This window comes from Leuciscus leuciscus (genome assembly GCF_965113295.1).
Source record: "Leuciscus leuciscus genome assembly, chromosome: 11".
NCBI classification, from domain to species: Eukaryota; Metazoa; Chordata; class Actinopteri; order Cypriniformes; family Leuciscidae; genus Leuciscus; species Leuciscus leuciscus.
In genome coordinates, this window is record NC_138735.1 from 22,781,255 (window position 1) to 22,800,815 (window position 19,561).

General features: G+C 36.2%; 1 protein-coding gene across 3 annotated transcripts in view; it reads left to right on the plus strand.

The window, feature by feature from the left end:
• Positions 1–16,395, plus strand: part of sh3kbp1 (SH3-domain kinase binding protein 1) — a 46,166-nt gene extending 29,771 nt beyond the window's left edge. Inside the window, exons 4-19 of one of the 3 annotated variants that reach the window (XM_082183350.1) lie at positions 193–234; positions 623–729; positions 869–998; positions 2,293–2,486; positions 5,529–5,604; positions 5,737–5,831; positions 6,102–6,203; positions 6,586–6,637; positions 9,296–9,367; positions 9,641–9,800; positions 11,276–11,340; positions 11,574–11,683; positions 13,104–13,253; positions 14,471–14,688; positions 15,050–15,113; positions 15,626–16,395. In XM_082183350.1, coding sequence (XP_082039476.1) covers positions 193–234; positions 623–729; positions 869–998; positions 2,293–2,486; positions 5,529–5,604; positions 5,737–5,831; positions 6,102–6,203; positions 6,586–6,637; positions 9,296–9,367; positions 9,641–9,800; positions 11,276–11,340; positions 11,574–11,683; positions 13,104–13,253; positions 14,471–14,688; positions 15,050–15,113; positions 15,626–15,664 — 1,676 coding nt within the window. In that variant the 3' untranslated portion in view covers positions 15,665–16,395. Of the gene's footprint in view, positions 1–192; positions 235–622; positions 730–868; positions 999–2,292; positions 2,487–5,528; positions 5,605–5,736; positions 5,832–6,101; positions 6,204–6,585; positions 6,638–9,295; positions 9,368–9,640; positions 9,801–11,272; positions 11,341–11,573; positions 11,684–13,103; positions 13,254–14,470; positions 14,689–15,049; positions 15,114–15,625 lie in introns of all 3 variants that reach the window. The other 2 variants (XM_082183349.1, XM_082183351.1) reach the window with 2 other exon arrangements.
• Positions 16,396–19,561: the final 3,166 nt, after the last annotated feature.

The following is a 19,561-nucleotide window of genomic DNA, read 5'->3' on the forward strand; positions in this document are numbered from 1 at the left end:
TTTGGGTCATAGAGATATATTTAAAAAAATATATATCTACTGTATACTGTTTTCACTGTTTTCTATTTAAATGTAATATCTGGTTTCTGAAACAAAGAAACATTCTGTTAAGAGTCCTCGATGTACGTGTATCACCTGATTTTCAGACAACAGCACTAGTGTTGGTTCATGTGACTTTAATTTGTTTTTCAGATAGAGATGTTGGTTTCCAAAGAAAACGTGAACCAAAATACAGTATGTGTGTCTCATTGGTTTTCCCCAGAGTATAAAGTATTGAAATATTTCGGCATTCTCATTAGTGTATGGCATCAAGATATTGATATCGATAGGTCCGAGTTGGGATGCCCAATTTCTCCATTCTGTAGAGAACTAAAACTTTGAGTATCCTACAGTATTGTAAGAGGCTGATTCATGAGCTACATACAAGTCTGTATGTATAGTGATCAGCACTGGAGTAAAATGTGTTGCTAATTGTCTAGCATAAATTAAGAGAAGAGCGACACCTAGTGCTAGAATGTGTAAGTACGGCTCTGTTTTGTTATTTGTTGATGGATGGATGATAGATAGATAGGTAGATAGGCAACTCACACATAATTTATCCATGTGTATGTCATGTAAACAGGTGAGGCAATCCGAAAAAGGCGCTGCAAAGCTACCTTTAGCTACACTCCGCAGAATGAAGATGAACTGGAACTGAAGATCGGAGATGTTATTGAGATTCTGGGAGAAGTGAGTAATGTACAAGACTGTAGTTTAAAACAAATACATGACCATCACATTATAAATATATTTCATGTCACAGATCGTTTCTACCAAATATGGAGTCTCTAATTCTTAAAACTACCTTTGTGTGTGTTTTCTTGCTCAGGTGGAGGAGGGATGGTGGGAGGGATCTCTCAGCGGCAAAACTGGGATGTTCCCTTCTAACTTCACCAAGGAGCTGTTGGGCGAGGCTGAGGATCTGACCCCACAGGAAGACACGCGCAGCACACGAACCAGTCAGTCTCTACACCACATACTCTCTTGACCACATCTGAAAATGCTTCCTCATCTTACCAACCCAATGACTCTGAAAAGAATGGAATATATTTTGGAGCATGTTTTTCTTCTTATTGAAGACATATTGTCTTATTGAAGTGACGATTTTCCAGCAAACAAGCTGATGATGAACTTGAAACATGACGGTCATGATTCACACCATTAAGCAAGCGACTCCCACAGTGATTTGTGAGGCGTGTGATGTTACAGAGTGTAATGAGGTTAAGTGTGGGGAAATCTCCACCTCCCTACAGCTGATGAAGTCACTTAGATAAGTGGTGAAACATTTGTAACACATGGAAGAAATGCATCCAGATGCTTTAAAATAAGTTTTACATCTAATCAATCACGTTACATGCATCTTAGCATTCACTTACTTCTCTGCTTTTAACCAATCACAAATAATAAAATAACTAAAAAAACAAGTAAGATAAATCACTTACTAGAAGTAGTTTATTTTATTTGTTTAGCTGCATGTCATGTGACCATAAGCCAGCATCAGAGAACTGTGAACATGCAAATAGGTTGTTTACTTATTGAACTATTCATTTAAAATCTCAGGGGTACTTAAACGAAACATTTTATTTTAAAGGGGTCCGGCTGGCAAAAAAAAAGTTAATAGCCTAATAAATGCATGCGCAAATGTCGCTGTTTTAAGTTCACTGATTTTTTTTGCATTTATTTGATCAAAAATACAATAAAGCAGTTATATTAGTAATATTGTGAAACATAATTACAATTTAAATACATTAAAAATATATATATATTGAAAAAAAAATATATATATTCCTGTGATGGGCTGAATTTTCAGAATTACTCCAGTCTTCAGTGTCACATGATCCTTCAGAAATCTTTATAATACTGATTTGGTGCTCAAGAAATCTGTAAACAGTTATTTATCCTTATTGTGACATTTGATCACTTTAATGCATTCTTTCTAAATAAAAGTATTATTTTCTTTAAAAAATTCTTTTTAACAGTAGTGTATATTTCTATAATAAAATTAAACTTTATAAATAAATTGTTCATTAATGTTCGTTTTAGCTGTAATATTTACATATAATACCGATATCAGCGAAATGTCAGGATTAATTTACCAAAATTCACCTACTGAAATGCACAAGCGTGCACAGCACTATCAACAAGGATTCCTGGACAGATCTACTCTAACAGTCCAGCTGTGAAGAATGCTGTATTCAAAGCTGCATGCAAATGCTTTCAGTCCTCCTTTGAAACGTGTTTGTGTGTTTGCAGGTATAAAGGACAGCACCGGCTCAGAGAGTGATGGCGGCGACTCCAGTAGTTTACGGTCTGAAACTGGCAGTGTGTCCTCCAGTTCTGAGATTCAGCCCAAGAAGGTTCGGGGGTTTGGCTTCGGGGACATTTTCAAAGACCAGCCGATCAAGCTCCGCCCACGATCCGTGGACATGGACAGTGAGATGGAGAAGGTGAGTTTGGAATATTGGTATCTCTGTGTTTTAATGAAGCAAAAGAAAAGCGGATGTGCGACTCTTAGATTTTACGAGACTCTTCCTCAGTAATTACAGTCAGGCCGTCTCTGTCTCGTTCCCCTGCGTTCACTCTGCCTTCGGCCCCACAGCCTCTTGTTCATTAAAACCTTCCTGCCTTCCTGTCCCACTGAGAGTGGCATGTATTCCTTTGCTCATTTCCTCATTTTCTCTACCCACCGTTGGCTCTCTTTATTGGTCTCACATTTAATTTATGCCTTTTGTTTATTTTTTTCTTTATTTTTTGGGGGGGTTTGTGTTATTGTGGAAACTAATTATTTTGTGTGTTTGTCTCTCTCTGCCATGTTCTTGCTCAGAAGTGTGAGTCTGTGTAGTTAAGAAGTTAATAGTTATGTGTGAAATAGCATACTTCCATTCAATGCATAATATTTCTGCAGTACACAGTATGTATCATATTCATGTGAACTTTCTATATGGTTAGAGTACTCTAGGATATGTACCATATTTATTATCGTCCGATATTAAATATTTAATTATGCATGATAATTAAATTTCCCAATATTTATAATATGCTGATTCAAAAGAAAGTTCACAGCATTTATAAAAAAATAAAATAAAAAAATTGTAACCTAAATGTCCTTAGTCACTTTTGATCACTTCATGCATCCTTGCTAATCAAAATAATTTATTTATTTTTGAACAGTAGTGTGTATTGATTTAATACTATGCGCAATATATCGGTAACATATTAATTATTGCCCGGTATTAAATATTTAATTGTGCATGATCATTTCCCATATTTTCACATTTACATTATTTTTGCAATTATCTAACACCCATTTAATGGTAATCTTTAACTAAATTCACTAGTAGCATTATATTGTTTTTTTTAAATTGCTTCATAAATTAATTAATTTAAAAACGTATAAAACTTTAATGTATATAAAATAATGATTTATTAGTTAACAACAATCTGCCCTCATTATTGTACCCATAAAGCAATGTGCTCAACTCGATCTTCTTTTTCCTGATAATTGAATCAGAGGTATGTGTGTGTGTGTGTGTGTGTGTGTGTGAGAGAGAGCTGGACTTCTCTGTCACTAAGAAAAGGAAGTTATTGTCAAAGAAGTGTTTATGGGACGTCTTCCGCACTTTGTGTCTCTCAGACTCACTTTGTTTAGTCCTTAAGAAAAGGAAATCTCTTCAGATCTATTATTATACATTCCAGTGTTTAACTCTTCCACCTGTTACATACAGAGACAATTTTCTTCTCTGCAAGACAAGTGATTATTGCAATATGGAAATGCAGTGTCGTTTATAAGCTGAAGGTTTACCCACATACAAATTTACCACACCCTGACACGGCTCTCTTTCCATGTCCACCCCTCTCCTCCTCTCTTCCTCTCTCTCTCTGAGTGGTTTCCTGACTGAATGGCTGTTTTAAAGCAGAAGTAGGGCTTGTAAGACTGTAAGAGACTGTCATGACTCAGGGGGGAGTGAACCGTGGTTAGACTGAAAGCTTGTTGTAGGTTCCTGTTGCAGGCAGGACTTGCGCGCACAGTCCTACGTATGCACGCCGGATATTTCTGAAGGATTGTTTTTGTCATTTTGAGCAAAGACGAAGGTAAATAAGACCTATTTTTCTCTGCAACTCTTTCTTAATCTGTCCGTCTTTCTACAGTATGTTAACGAAGCTAAAACTGTGGCTTCCTCGCTAGAAGTGAGCTGTTAAATACGACCGCCGAGATGTGTTTCGTTTCATGTGGCGGTGATTTGGGCTTCAAGACGGGGCATTATGGGGGTTCCGGGTTGGAAGTCACCGTAGGGTCTTCACAGAGATGACATGTGGCCTTTGAGAAGAGCAGTGCAACCAGATGTTGTAATGATGTTCTTATGTCGTTTAAACATTTGGGTGCCACATGGCGCTTGTTAGTCCGACTCCATCATGACTGCTCTAAATGAGAGGAAAGGGAAGAGAGGGAGAAGGAGGAAGAGTGGGTAGGTTGTTTTTTTTTTCCTGAGTGAATAGCGAATGTGTGTGTTAAGGCCACATTGGGAGTGCAGGATGTTAAAGAGCTTGTTGTGTGTCAGGTTGGATTGATTCCCTGCCATGTTTGTGGAAGGATTGTGGCTTCCCTGTGGGAAAGAGGCCAGATAAACAGTGTCAACTGGACAGTATGCTATTCACACACGTATGTTTGAATTCACTGGGCCCCTGACAACTTCCTTATGGCCTCCCAACTGCACAATAGCTTTTGATTAATTCTGCAGATTGTTCTTTGTTATCAAAAACTGCAGATTTTTTTGTGAGACTGTTGGACTCTGGGTCAATGTTTCTAGTTGCCCTCATTGACTGCCATGCATACTCAACAGCATTATTGTTTTTAATATGAATTAATATTGATATTAAATTACTTTAAGATGTATTAACTTTAACATAAATGTATAAAGATGTCTAATATACTACATAAATCTATATTTATTTATTTTTTAACTAATTATTCAGCAAGAACACGTTCAATTGATCAAAAGGGACAGTCACAGTACAGACATTTATAATGTTGCCAAAATATTTCTATTTCAAATAAATGCTGTTCTTTTGAACTTTCTAATCATCCTGATAAAAGTATCACAGTTTCCACAAAAATATTAAGCAACACAGCTATTTTCAACATTGATGATAATAAGAGTCACCAAATCAGCGTATTAGAATGATTTCTGAAGGATCATGTGATGATAATATGAGTCACCAAATCAGCATATTAGAATGATTTCTGAAGGATCATGTGACACTGAAGACTGGAGTTATAATGCTGGAAAATGGCTACTTTGTCGTGACAGTAATAAATGGCATTTTAAAATATATTTAAATAGAAAACAGTTATTTTAAATTGTAATATTTCACAATATTACCTTTTTAACTGGTAATAAATGTTTTATCTTATTTTTATCTTACCGACCCTAATCTTTTGAATGGCATGTTCGAAGTAGTATTTAATATAAGTATTTGATTCTCCTCAGCCTCCGATGGTGAAGAAAGTAGCTCCAGCTGTTACCCAGGAAACCATGAAGGCGGAGCCTGAAAACAAGGCCAAAGGTAACAGGATTAGATCATACCTGTTCTGTAGATTATTTCAATGCATAGATTGTCCATGTACTCAAATTGTATGCAAATACGAAATAATTGTTTCTTGATTGTGACTTGTGGCTGTGAACATTTAAATTACAGCAAAGGAGTTTTGCAAAGTAATTTTCCCGTATGAAGCTCAGAACGAAGATGAGCTCTCAATCAAAGAAGGAGATATTGTTGCGATTGTCAATAAGGTGAGTATGGTGATTGAACACAAAATTGTTCCAAAACCAATAAAATGAGCTACTAATGAGATATATATAATAGTTATTCATTTTAATGACCACGCCCACTGTGAAATATCATTGGTTCAAAATTCCTCTCCAGATAACTATACAGTATATGTTCAGATTGACATTTCTGCTTTCGTTGTGGTTGACAAATTGTTAGTGACATGTCAGGCTTGATTGGAACACCGACAGACTGCTGAAATGTGTGCTTTCCTTGTTTGTTGTTGTGTGTAGGATTGTGCAGACGCTGGTTGGTGGGTTGGAGAGCTGAACGGCAAACAGGGAGTGTTTCCAGACAACTTTGTGAAGTTATTCATTCCTGAGGTAGAAAAAGAGGTGAGATCTTATTTTTGTCTCTCTTTGACACACTTTAGCCGTTTTCAACGGGGAGCTCCCGTCCTGTATGTCAACGGGCCTCAGTCTCTGAGCAAAAGGAGAGCTGTGGTGGAATAAACACACACACACACACACACACACACACACACGCTGCCCTCTGCCCTGTATTTTTGCCTCCCTCCTTACCCTTTGCCTGATTGAGCAGCATGTCCTTTGATGTTTGCTGTGTGGCCTGAAGGGATTGTGTTTTTAATAGGACAAATGTGTATGTTTAATGTATGTGTTTTAGTATGAGTTTTAAAAGGGTGATCAGTGTGTTAATGAGTGCACATGTGTGTTTTAATAGGTGTACTGTTTGTTTTAACTGTGTGTGTGCTTACAGAGACCTAAGAAACCACCTCCTCCTGCAGCACCAACCACTAAACAGGTCACAGGTAACAAACTCCTTTCCTTTTCTTTCTGCATTTTTTTCTGCAGATGTAAAAATGTGTAGTATACAGGCAGAGTGCTCTACATGGGGTACTGTATCCCACTATGCATTACTCTCAACTTAACCCTTTTCCATTGGTGTAACAAATGTAAGCAAGAAGGATTCAAAAATAATTTATTTCTGTCACTAAATTAAACATGCAACGTGGTCCTATGAAGTCATGAAAACAATGTGTCCGTTTAAAATGGATTAAAAAAAATCCATTATATTATATTATATTATATTATATTATATTATATTATATTATATTATATTATATTATTCTGGCTCTTCCTTGTGGCTTACAAATCTTTCAGCTGTCTATTTAATGATTATTGGAATCTTTCATTATGATCTATCATAATGATCTTCTCTGTCATAATAGTGTTCACTTGTTCATGGATATACATGTATATACATTATGTACAGTATATATACCAGCTTACTCAGAAATCACTTAAAATATAAATAGGCTTCCTAGTATAGGCTAAATAGTTCCTTATAGCTTCTCTTCAGAGGTTTTGAAACTCGGCCCACGTAATCTTTGTATTAACATACCATGAAACTGGAGGGAGAAACAAAGGCTACGTCTAGAGAGAACACAGAAATCATGCAGTAGTTATATTTCCAACACTAGTATATGGAATAGTGATAGACAGATATTTGACCATTTTTGCATTATCAACCAATTTAGGCAAGGCAAGTTTATTTATATAGCACATTTCAAACACTATGGCAATTCAAAGTGCTTTACAGAAAGGAATTAAAATAATCACAAAATAAAAGCAAGGAAAATTAAAACAGTTATAAAAGGAATTAAGAGTTATAAAATCAATTAAAAGAGTAAAAAGATGCTACATAGATAAACTTCTCATCTGGCAAAACACCGGTGTATCATATTTTTCACAACTCCCAGTTTTACTGTGATTTATCTATTATCTATCCAATTACCTATTGGACGTCTCCGATGGACCCGATCTTTCCCTAAAATCAGACAGGAGGAGCTCTAGGACTGACTCACGGGGTAACCTCGGGTTCACTGCCCCATCAGTCCCCACCCCAAAAAACCATTTGTTCGGAAGCTCTAGGAATGGAATCAGTCCGCACCCCACAGAACCTCGAGTTTAATCACGTCAAACTCACTACTCAGACCCAGGCCATCAGCATGGTTTCATCTCTCAAGTTCCCCAATTAAGTGGTTTATGTTTCTCTCTTACCCAGTTCTCAGCGCCATTTGAGTTCAGTTTAGAATCAAAAGGAAGAATACAGTGCAGTCAGTCGGACGTACAGTGGATACATTTATAAAAATAACTAAAAGAAAGAAACTGGCAAAACACTGGTGTATCATATTTTGTACAGCTGCTTGTTATACTGTGAGATTATCCCATGTGAATCGTACTGTGTCTTTATATCATTTATAATTTATATCAATCAATATTGTTAAAATTGAGTGTTCATGTAATTTCAGTGCTTTGCTTGTATAACCGGTCTTACTGACCCACTCCAAGCGGGATTCGAACTGGGGTGTCTGGTGTGGGAGCTAATAATGGCGCTAAAGACTGCAGCATATAGCGTCAGTCGCTAATACGCTTCTTGAGGCCAGGGGAGTGAGGTTTACACACCTAGCTCTTACTGACTGGCCTACGTCCGTTACTCTCACCCCCCTAAACCTAATGTATCCGGTCCTATTCGACCCGCTCTGAGTGGGATTCAAACCGGGGTCTCCGGTGGGGGAGGTGGGCGCGCTAACAAGCACACTAAAGACCGCAGCTGCTGGCGTCAGTTGCTAGTGCACCTCTCGAGGCCAGGCCAGTGAGGTTTACACGCGCAGCCTTACTGGCCTACATTATACCTGCAATTAAATTGTTTGATTGGGTGCCAAAGTTTGAAACTGCTAATGAAAATACTAATTTTTCCATCACAAATTATATTATCAGCATAACAATTCAAGTAAAAAGTTGAATTATAAATATTAACATGGATTTCACACTGTTTCAGTCATGTAAAATAGTTATATAATCATAATATAATAATATAACATAATATAATAGATAGTATTTTAAAACCTGTTTTAAACTGTTGCATGCTACATTGTTTAATAAGACTTCACATGACCACGTTATTTTTGTGACAGAAATAAATGATTAAATCTGACATTTGTCTCGCTGGAAATGGAAGGTCAAGTCAAGACTACTGCATTGTGGGATAACTGTATACCACAATGCAATACTCTTGACTTTACCCTTTTGCTTTTATGTGCTTTTTGCTTCAGCAGCACTCGAGCTGCATGAACTCCACAGGTTTGTGTAAAACCTGATGATCATATTCTCCTTCATGATTTGAGAATTATCCAAAGAACATCTTCTGCTTCAATGGAAGCAAGAACATCTGACTGTCTGTACAAAGAGTCACATGATCAGTGTCACAAATATGTTTATATGATTAGTGACTTAGAAATAGTGCAGTCTTATGCATTTCTTCATTTTACATTGTAACGTTTCTGTTTCATTTATTTATTTTTATTTCCATGTTTAAATTGGATTTCGAATCCTAGATGTTCAATTTGTGCATGTTTCCAGTGAGTCGGCTGCTGAACCCTCATATTGTGTGTATTGATCCCCAGACAAAAAGACAGAGGCAAGAAAGGTTCCACCAGAACGGCCCGAATCTCTCCCACAGAGAGCTGAGGAAAAAGGTTGGTAAAAAAGTTGTTTCAATTTGCTTTGGTCAACTCTAATTCTGTTATATAGAACTTTTACTGTGAAACTTGCCTTCCTCTAAAAGGTTTAGATTGACAACTAGTGTTTTCAAAGACTTCTTGCTTCTCTGAAGTAAACATAAGTTGGAATAACATTTTCTATCTCTGCTTTGACAATCCCTCTTTTAGTTTCCTGTAAACATCCTTGTATGACATTTTATACCCTTTAGTAATGGTGATGTCAGTGATGATGATGGTTATTACATGTAGGTGAAGAGTCGAAGTCGGGTGAGATTCCAAAGCCGTCCCTCCCGGTTGTCCTCCCAAAGAAGCCTCTTCCTCCGAAGAACAACAACATGTCGAATCGACCGTCATCCCTGCCACCCAAACGCCCAGACAGACCTGAGAGACCAGCTGTACCCAATATACCGTCAGTCTCACACACATATACTAGCATCACCAACACATAAATTATCACATTCATCATGCCCTAATGCATCATTAGAATTATTTGAATCATTTGAATTTTAACAATTCCGATTCTGCTTATCGATTCCGATTCTTATTGATTCCTAATTTTGATTCCAATACATTTGTTCTAAGTGTTATTGCAAAACTTTTCATTGTAGCTGAATACCATGAACAAAAATCGACTGGATAAAGAACACTTACACATGGAACTTTTTGAAATACCATAGCCTTACTAATATCAATTTCAAGCATTAAAGACAATTAAACACTCACTAATTAAAAAATGAACAAATAAACAAATTGAATTATTCCAATTGAAATAAACAGTGTTTTAAGAAGATGCTGGTACATTAAATGTAAAATAACAATGCATTTTATAAATAAAGCACACATTGCAAATATACTTACAAAAGTTACTCAGTCAAAAACAGAAAGTTAATTTTCTCTGTCTTTTGTTGTTTTATTAACGTTATTATAGAGACGGCAGCAGGAATATTAGGCTGCTGTCACTTTAAGAGCTGCACGGATCCAATATACTGTTACACATGCGTTTTCTTTGTCAACTGTTTACATTTACTTAAGATATAACAGAAAAAAGCATGCAAGTCTTCTTGTAAGTCTTCATCGTGCGATATCTTATCTTCGATAAGAGGAATTTAAATTTAGATTGTATAACAAGTATCTGATTCCTGCCTTTTAAGTATCCAATTCCAGAACTGGAATAGATTTTCGATTCCAAAACCTATGCATCATGATATCTTATAATGTATCAGACTATCAGATGACATTCTTATTTTTTACACTAAGAACACTATTTATTTGGCACAACGATGGAATTCAATTAGTGTCACAATTAAACATTAACAGATAACATTAAACTTTTAACAGATGAATTTACACTAAATTATACAATTAAAAATACCCTATTTTACATGACTGAGTCTCAAGTCTCATTCATTTAGCACCATCCAAATAACTTCCATGTAGAGATTCCAATGAATCAGTGAGTCATTTCATTTTAGAATGGATTGATTTAGAATCAACCAAATTACTTTGTGCAGTGATTCCAATGAATGAGTGAATCATTTCGTTTTTGAATGGATTCATTTTATTTAAAACCATCCAAACTACTTCTGTTCAGTGATTCCAATGAGTCAGTAACTCATTTCATTTTTCAATGGATTGATTTATATCCATTCAAATGACTTCTGGTAGTGAATCAGTGAGTCATTTTGTTTTTGAATGTATTCATTTATAAACATCCAAATGAACCAGTTCACTAGAATGAATCAGACTTCCAATGCTACATACTGTATTAGAAATTCATCTCTTATCACATTATTACTCCATTTTGTTGTCATTTCCAAGAACATTTGTGCTATTTTTGTGTTTTTACTAAAGCTTATTCTGGTTTAAATATCTTTTGTACAGTAGTGACAGTCCGAAGACTGACGGTATGGCAGCTGACCGAGGCTCTGCAGACAAATCCCTAGATATCGGTGAGTCCCTGTTCAGAGCTGCCATTCAATCCAGAATAACTCATGACTAATAAGACTTATAATAATCTATATCTAATAAGATTAAAACAGCTCTCTGTCCAACTCACTTCATTCGTTTCCATTCTGGAGATGATGGTCTGGCGTTTTTTTCCCTGTGTTCGTGATGCATATGCACGTGATATATATGTGGTCCCGTGTGTTTATCTTTGTATTCGTGTGACTCTCGGCTGAAGATGTAGAAGACTTCGACTCCGTCGTCTTATCCACAGAGAAGCTGAACCACCCGACCGCATCACGGCCCCGTGTGATGGACCGGCGGCCACGATCGCAAATCTTCACGTCTGTGAGTCAACGGATTTTATTTGTGCATTTCCGGAATTATGTCGTGTGTTTTTGTTATTTTTATTAGTGTTTATTTTTTATATTTTTTTATATCTATATATACCCAGTGGGCACCGGAAGTCAATGTAACATCAGAAAGACGAAGGACAATGTTATACTGACGTAAAATTTTGGATGAAAATGAAAATTGGGTTGACGTCAAAATCCAACATTGTTTTTTTGTCAGCCTCCAACACTGGACCACCGTTGACTTTTGGTTGCTTAAAACAGGGTTCCTACGCAGTTTGGAAAAGTATGGAATTTGATTTGAGTAATTTCCAGGTCTGGAAAAGTATGGAAAAAAGAAAGCAGAGTATGGAAAAATATTTGCATTTCCAGACTATTGCCCCTTTTTAGTTTTCTATAATAGAAAATTATAGAATTTAATGAATAAAAATGTATCATAGAAGTGTGTTTTCATGGCAGCTGTTTAGTGATTGTCAAACACAACTGAATTCAAGGTGCACTTTTTCATTATGCAGAAATGCAGGTTATAAGTGTTTTGGGTTTCTTCTCATGATATTCTTAGCACGGTATTACAGAGCCACTAAAAGGATGTTTGCAAAAATAAAAAATATGCAGACTTTCACGTGCGCGTGAGAAACCATTAAGCTTAGCATAGACAATGCACACTGAGCCACCTATTGCAACATCATCCCATTTCACGCTGTGGTTTCTTGGCCGCCATAGAGTGTGTTAAAGCAGACCTAAAGCTTTGAAATGTAATGTTCTGCCCTAATGAAAGCCACATTTTGACCACTTTAAAAAAAAAAAATTAAGTAATTTGAGTCTGGAAAAGTATGGAATTTTGAAATGGAAAATGTGTAGGAACCCTAACTTATAACCAACAAAATATCAAAGTGTAATGATGTTATAATTTAACATTGTGTCAACATTAGCACTATGACTCTCATGAACCTCATGACTAAATGTTGGTGTTGGATGTCAATTTGATGTTGGCATTAGATGTTTGGAAAACATTGACATTTTGTTAAGTAATACCACAACTTAAAATCAACAAAATATCAATTCAACTGTTATCGGTATTCTACAGTACATCAAAATGACATTGGCATTGGACATTGAATTTTTTTATGGTTTTAGTTACTGTTAACTATAATAACTCTGCCACACATGCTTGTTTGTTGTTATTTTTTACTAATCAGAGTGTCAGGTCAATTACATTTGGGGGGTTTTCACGCCTATCAGATGCAATCAACTGACAAAGTGTCATAGATTTGTGACTTTTACAGGTGTTCAGTGTTAATCCGTCAGATATGATTGTGTCATTTGCTATGTGTGAATGTCACATGGGCTTACCCCACTCTGCCTGTCTATGGGTTATCTGGTCATGATCACTTAAATATCTCTCTACTTCCTAGTCCTCTCTCTCTAGTCCTGACCTCCTGGAATTCCCATCTCCAGAGGAGGAGAGGAGAGACAAGGAGATGGGAAAGGAAGAGCAGGACTCATTCACTCCCAAAACTTTTGACAACTCCAAGAAGATGCCCAAGGCAGTGCCAGTCATAACAGTAAGCCCCCCCTCCTCTCCCCTCCCCTCCCAGTCATCCACCCCCTTACACCCACCTCTCCTTTTGCATGCACATCCCTGTCCTACCACAAGGGAGCACCCTTGTCAAGCATTTTTATGTACAGACACAAAAAGTATTACTTTTGGATACTTGAGTCACACTTTTAAATGATTTCTTTAAAAATTCTTACATTTGAAGTGTGTCTTAGAGGGATAGTTCCCCCCAAAATGAAAAATCTGTCATTATTTACTCACTCTCATAATGTTCCAAACTTGTAAGACTTACTTTCTTCTGTGAAAAAAAGAAGAGGATATTTTGGAAAATGCCTGTTGTTGTTTTTTGTCCACAGGATGAAAGTCAATGGGGTCCAATAGAGCGCTGCAGTGATGTGTGTTTTTTTAATTATTATTTTTTAAGTTAGCATCACCCTGGTTCGACAAAAACATTTGGCATTTGGATTATTGCAGAAAATAAGCTTTGGGACTGACAAAAGTTCATGATTCTTTCACATTTTGTTCATCATGATAATAATCTTCAATAATCTAATCTTGGAAGCCTAAATACAAAACGTAAGCTATAAACAAACGATGATGTTTAATGTCCCCAGTAACTTCTGAAGCCCCATTTAGACACCTGCCTTTTTCAAGACAAGTCAAAGCTTAAAAAAAATCATAAGGGGCTGTTATTGATGTATTTTATGTTATAGAATAAAGCATGAAAATATCCTGAGCTTGTGTTCACCATAGGCCTTATTTCAAGCATTTAAGCAAAAACCCACTGTATGATGGAGCCGGAAGTGCTTAAACGCTAACTCGTTTCTAGGTTTTCACCTCCAAAAATATGTCAGTCCTGCAGCACTCCATTTGTTGTTTTGGACCCCATTGACTTTCATTGTATGGATAAAAACAGTTCTTAAAAATATCTTCACAGATGAAATATAGTCATGCAGGTTTGGAATGACATGAGGGTGAGTAAATAATGATAGAATTTAAATTTTGGGGTAAACTATCCCTTCAAGTGTCCAAATACTTTAAGGTGCCACTCTCACACACACACACACACACACACACACACACACACACACACACACACACACACACACACACACACACACACACACACACAAAGAGAGACTGAGGCCCGAAATGGAAGACAAACGTCCAAGAGTGATTGTTTGATAAGCTCTTTTTCTGATATCTCATGGGGGTTTTCCACAGGTTCCTGAGAAATCGTCTTTACCCCCTAAACCAAGTGCCCCTCCATCCTCTTCTGGGTCCAGTGGGGCTTCTCTCCATCAGGGCGCCGCTGGTCTGCGGCCCCATTCCCCTTCCGTTGATGCGAGAGGGAAGAATGAACAGGGTTCCATGCTGGAGGAGCTCAAAGCACAATTACGAGACCTGAAAGGAACCGTGGAGCTCATGAAGAGCCAGCACAAGTATGAACCAACAGGATGGGGATCAGGGGTGTCCAATCCTGCTCTTGGCTGGCCACTGTCCTGTAAAGTTAAGCCCCAACCCCAATCAAACAAAGTCTGACTAGGCAATCTAGAAACTTCCAGGGAGACAAGCTGGAGCTAAACTTTGCAGGACAGTGGCCCTCCAGGACCCTGGCTTGATGGAAGACAGATGGAGTGAAGTAGTGAAAGAGGGAAAGTATAAAGAGAAGGAAATTATTAATCAATGTATGGAAGTATGGAAGGAAATGTTTGAGATGACATGTGGGATGAATGAGTTGATTGACTGATGTCTTTTTAGAAGGATGTGAAATGTGTGTAATTCCCAAACTTTTTTTATCAGACAAGAAATTAAGCAGTTGGTGAGTGAACTGGATGAGGAGAAGAGGATTCGTATTTCACTGCAGGTGAGGGGATATTAGATTAGTCACTAAGTAACCAGGTGCAACAAAATAAAGCAATATCAACCAGCCTAACATACACTGCCTGGCCAAAAAAAAAGTATTGCAGTGATTATTATGTTTCTACAGTAGCATGTTAAATGTTTGGCAACAGTTCTTCTAACCCTAATTGAGTAGATTTTCATTTCTTAAACAACCATGTAGAAAGATACATCATGGCCATATTGGCCATATTATGACAATGTCAAGATTCATCAGGCTCAAATTGTGAAAGAATGATTGGGAGGGAGCATGACGAATCATTTTCACACATGAATTGGCACCTCTGAGTCTAGACCTTAAATTCATTGAAAGTCTTTGGGGTGTGCTGGAGTAGACTTTACAGTGTGCTTAACATTTTCAATACAAGATCTGTGAAACCAGGGGAAAATAATCTTAAATCTTAATATGTAAAGTGTTGTTTATATTTCCTATGGGTCTGTTTAACTGGCTCGTCTTTGTGTAATGCTTTGTTTTAGATGGAAGTGGAGCAGATTAAGAAATCCCTGTCCAAATGAACTCAAGCATGCTGGATGTATCAGATGAAGGATCTGGCTGAGGTTCCACTCCACAGCCCGAGTAGATTGTGCCAAAAAAAAGAAGAACAATGTATCAGAACAATTGCATAAAGAAAACAACTGTTTACCCCCCCAAATCACTTGTACTCTTTCAGCTTTCGTTGTTTTAAGAAGCTTATTTTGCGTGTTATGCTCAGACTGGGCGCTGACTCACAGACCCGTTGCCCGGGTGTGGCCTTACGGTGGGTCATGTGATTAAAGGGTGCCGATGACCCACACATGGAGACGGGTGATAGCGGTTGCCATGGGGATTAGCTGGTCTCCTGCACAACTGTGACACAGTTACCCCATCACCCTCTCTAGTACTGCCTCTGAACGCTAGTCAAAGAACACATCAAATGAAGGAGAAAGCAGTGTGTTTTACTTAAATACTCTTCACCTTAAGTTCTTTTCTTTTGACTTGGAGGCCTTCTGTTATTTTCTTTATATGCAAAGATGCGTTTGATTTCACACCCCTTGCAGTTTCCACATGCAGCAAACCCACATTGAGGCCTTGTTTATTTGGAGCGTAGTCTTTCCTATTTCTTTTACGTTGGTGATGACAATGAGAAAACTCACGTTTGTTCTCGGTTGTTTTCTTTGAAATCTTCTATATATACTTTTATATTTTAATGTACTAAATACAATAATGTGTGCAGATTTTATTAAAAAAAGATACTTCAAAAAAGTGATTTTCTGGTTCTTTGTTTATTATATTTGCTTATGTCCTCTAGGTGGTGCACCAGGGTCAAGTAGCCTATGTAAATCTTATTGCCCAGGTTTATAAAAACATTTATTATTTAGAATTTATATAAAAAAAAATTTTTTAAATATTGCAAATCATATAGACAGTGACTTGGACATGTTTTAAAGGGGTCATGAACTGAGAATTCAACAATGTGAATGTCTCAGCACTCAGCAGTGCATTATTTGTTTGTATTCGGTGCATTTCACTGTGGATTATTTGGTAGTCGCAATTTCGACGCAGGCTTTGCAAACAGACTTTTACGATATGGATCTGCCAGCAACGCCACAAACATGTAAGTAACCATGTTTATTCTAATGCCTGTGATCAGTGATTTCTGATGTGTAATTATTCAAGTTCAGATAGATTATCTTTCTCTCAAAATCGGTTAATATCGTTTATGCATCAGCAAATCAAGCTAGTGACTAAGCGATCAACTTCGCATCGTTTCTCTTAGTAGGATGAAAATAATCTTAATTAAACTGATTAAATTCTATACAGAAAGCGATCAAAGAACGCTCCCTTTTCTAATCGCCCAAGCTGTCAATCATACAGTTTTTACAGAGTTTATCTGGACACTTGCCAAAACTCGTTATGAAATCAATGATGGTGTTACACATGCATAACAAATCTCTAACTGTATTTACATCGGCTCGTTGTTATTTGGTGAAATCATTCATGAGAGTGCAGAAATTTTGTTGCAATGATGAGATCACTTCATTCATGCGATCAACAGACAATCTTTCATCTGCTCAATGCTCATCACTGCAACCTTTCATGTGTTGGGTATAAATCGAAATATAATGCTATAATCATTACTTTATTCGTTAATCTAGATAGCTGTAATAGAAAAAAACTTAGTAAAAGATTTCGAGAGAGTTCCACATAGCTATTTCATATCCAATCACTGCTCTTCAAACTCTTCAAACCAGAAGAGTTATAGGCCTACTCTTCAAACCAGTTTGAACCATGATTTTGAACCATGTTCAAATCTTGGGCTAAAATCAGGTACAATCATACTGAAAAAATTATACTAAGGGCACCCCAGGAAATATTATTAAATAATAAAATAATCCAGTTCATGGCCCCTTTAAATGTAGGGCTTAAACTAATATGTCAAAGTTAGGTTGTCTGACATTTTATTAATATATATTTACTTCAAATATATTTTTTGAAGTACAATCTTTGAAATATGTATATATATATATATATATATATATATATAAATATATATATATATATATATATATATATATATAAATAACAAAACTACTTCAAAGATTGTACTTCAAAAATATATTTGAAGTAAATATATATATATATATATATATATATATATATATAATTATGTGTGTGTGTAATATCCATATTAACTTTAACTTTTTTTTTTTTGCTATAGTTTTTTTCTCATCATTTTGCTCATCTGTCTTAACCCACCAAAGAATATCATTTGATAGAAAATATAATTACTAGAAAGTTAATTTCCCTTTCTAGAATAAGTAAGAAGCCTCCATCCAAGCGTCAAACAGATGATCTGTGATCAGATTTTAAATTCTTGTACATCTTTTTGGATAGGGGTCACTGTCATGTATATGTGATATGTTTTATGAGATGAAGGTTATTTTAAGTTCAGCTGCTAAGGGTAAGATCACACACATCAAGCGGCTCAGATAAAAAAAAAACACTCAGACGGCCCTCAGAAGCGCTCACCGTCTGCAGCTATATGGTCCCCTCTCTCAAACACATTTAAGACATTCACTGATATCATTCCATAGGCATCCGCTGCCCTTTATGGTATTTGATCTGGTAATTGAGGATCAGGTCTCCTGGTTGCTGGCCACTGAGGCCTGCAGATAACTGTGTCTCTAAGGACGGTCACATCACTAATGATGCACAAAACCAGGAGATGTGAACACACCTCAGAAATGCTTTAGAATCCAGTATGTAAATTATGTTGTTTGGGTCAATCATTTGAAAAAATATATATTTTGCATTCGATTATGCATTATATTTCTTTAATACTTCTAATTTATTTGATAATGCTGATGTATAAAAGATAGAATATCGGTACATTTGCAGGTGGAATAATTGAAAACATGCAGATTTTATTCATAAACAAAACATACATCATTCTGAACCCTCTCATCACACCTTTTGTGTACAAGAGTAAAGTTTGTATGAATGAGGAACTACTAGTAGTTCGCCATTTCGCCACAACCACCAGTTTCTCCAAGTATACTTCTGTCAATGACGCCAGTATGTTGACAGCATTTCTGAAGAAACAATCCTGTGTTGTAATTAAAATATTTTTTTTGTAATTTGTGTGCCTTAAAGGATGTGGTAATCATGCATGATCTCGTATGTGGTTATCTATTTGTCTGTAAACAAATGAAATAAATGATAACTTAAGTTAAAATTAGAGTTATTCTATAAATGGCATTCTATTAAAGAATAAAAGAGACATTTGTATAAATATTTTATTAGTAGTAGTAGTTATATAACAATAATCACAATAAAAACAGCAATAATCACAATTATTATTGTTGTTGTTATTTATATTTTCTATTATTTTTAAAACTGAACCGCTCTAGACCCTCATATGAGTGGCAAGATCAACAAATCTCTTAAAAAATCTTTTTACATTTACAATTTGACCACTAAATTATATATTTAGTGGCAAAGTTGTAAAATGACCCAACTTGTAAAAAAAAACAAAAAAAACCATAATAATTCAATGAATTAAATATATTTGCAAACTTATGTTTGACTATAATACGTTCACTCACAGATTATATACCATCTATTTCATTTGTTTACAGACAAGGAAGACAGTACATATGACAATACAAATGAATACATATTTGAAAATAAAAGGGTTGCTGGGTTGGAGTTTAGAAAATAAGTTGACAGCAATGTGTGCTGGTCAATAGTTCTATTTAAAAATATTAATAATTATGTTTAAAAATATAATAAATTGATGGTGAAATAAACAAAAAATAAAACATCTCAATATTTATTGTGTGAAAATAATTTAGGCTACATCAATTACTGCTGTCACCACGGTTATGACGTCACGTTGCCGTTTTGCGCCTAATGAAGTTTAAAACCGTGTA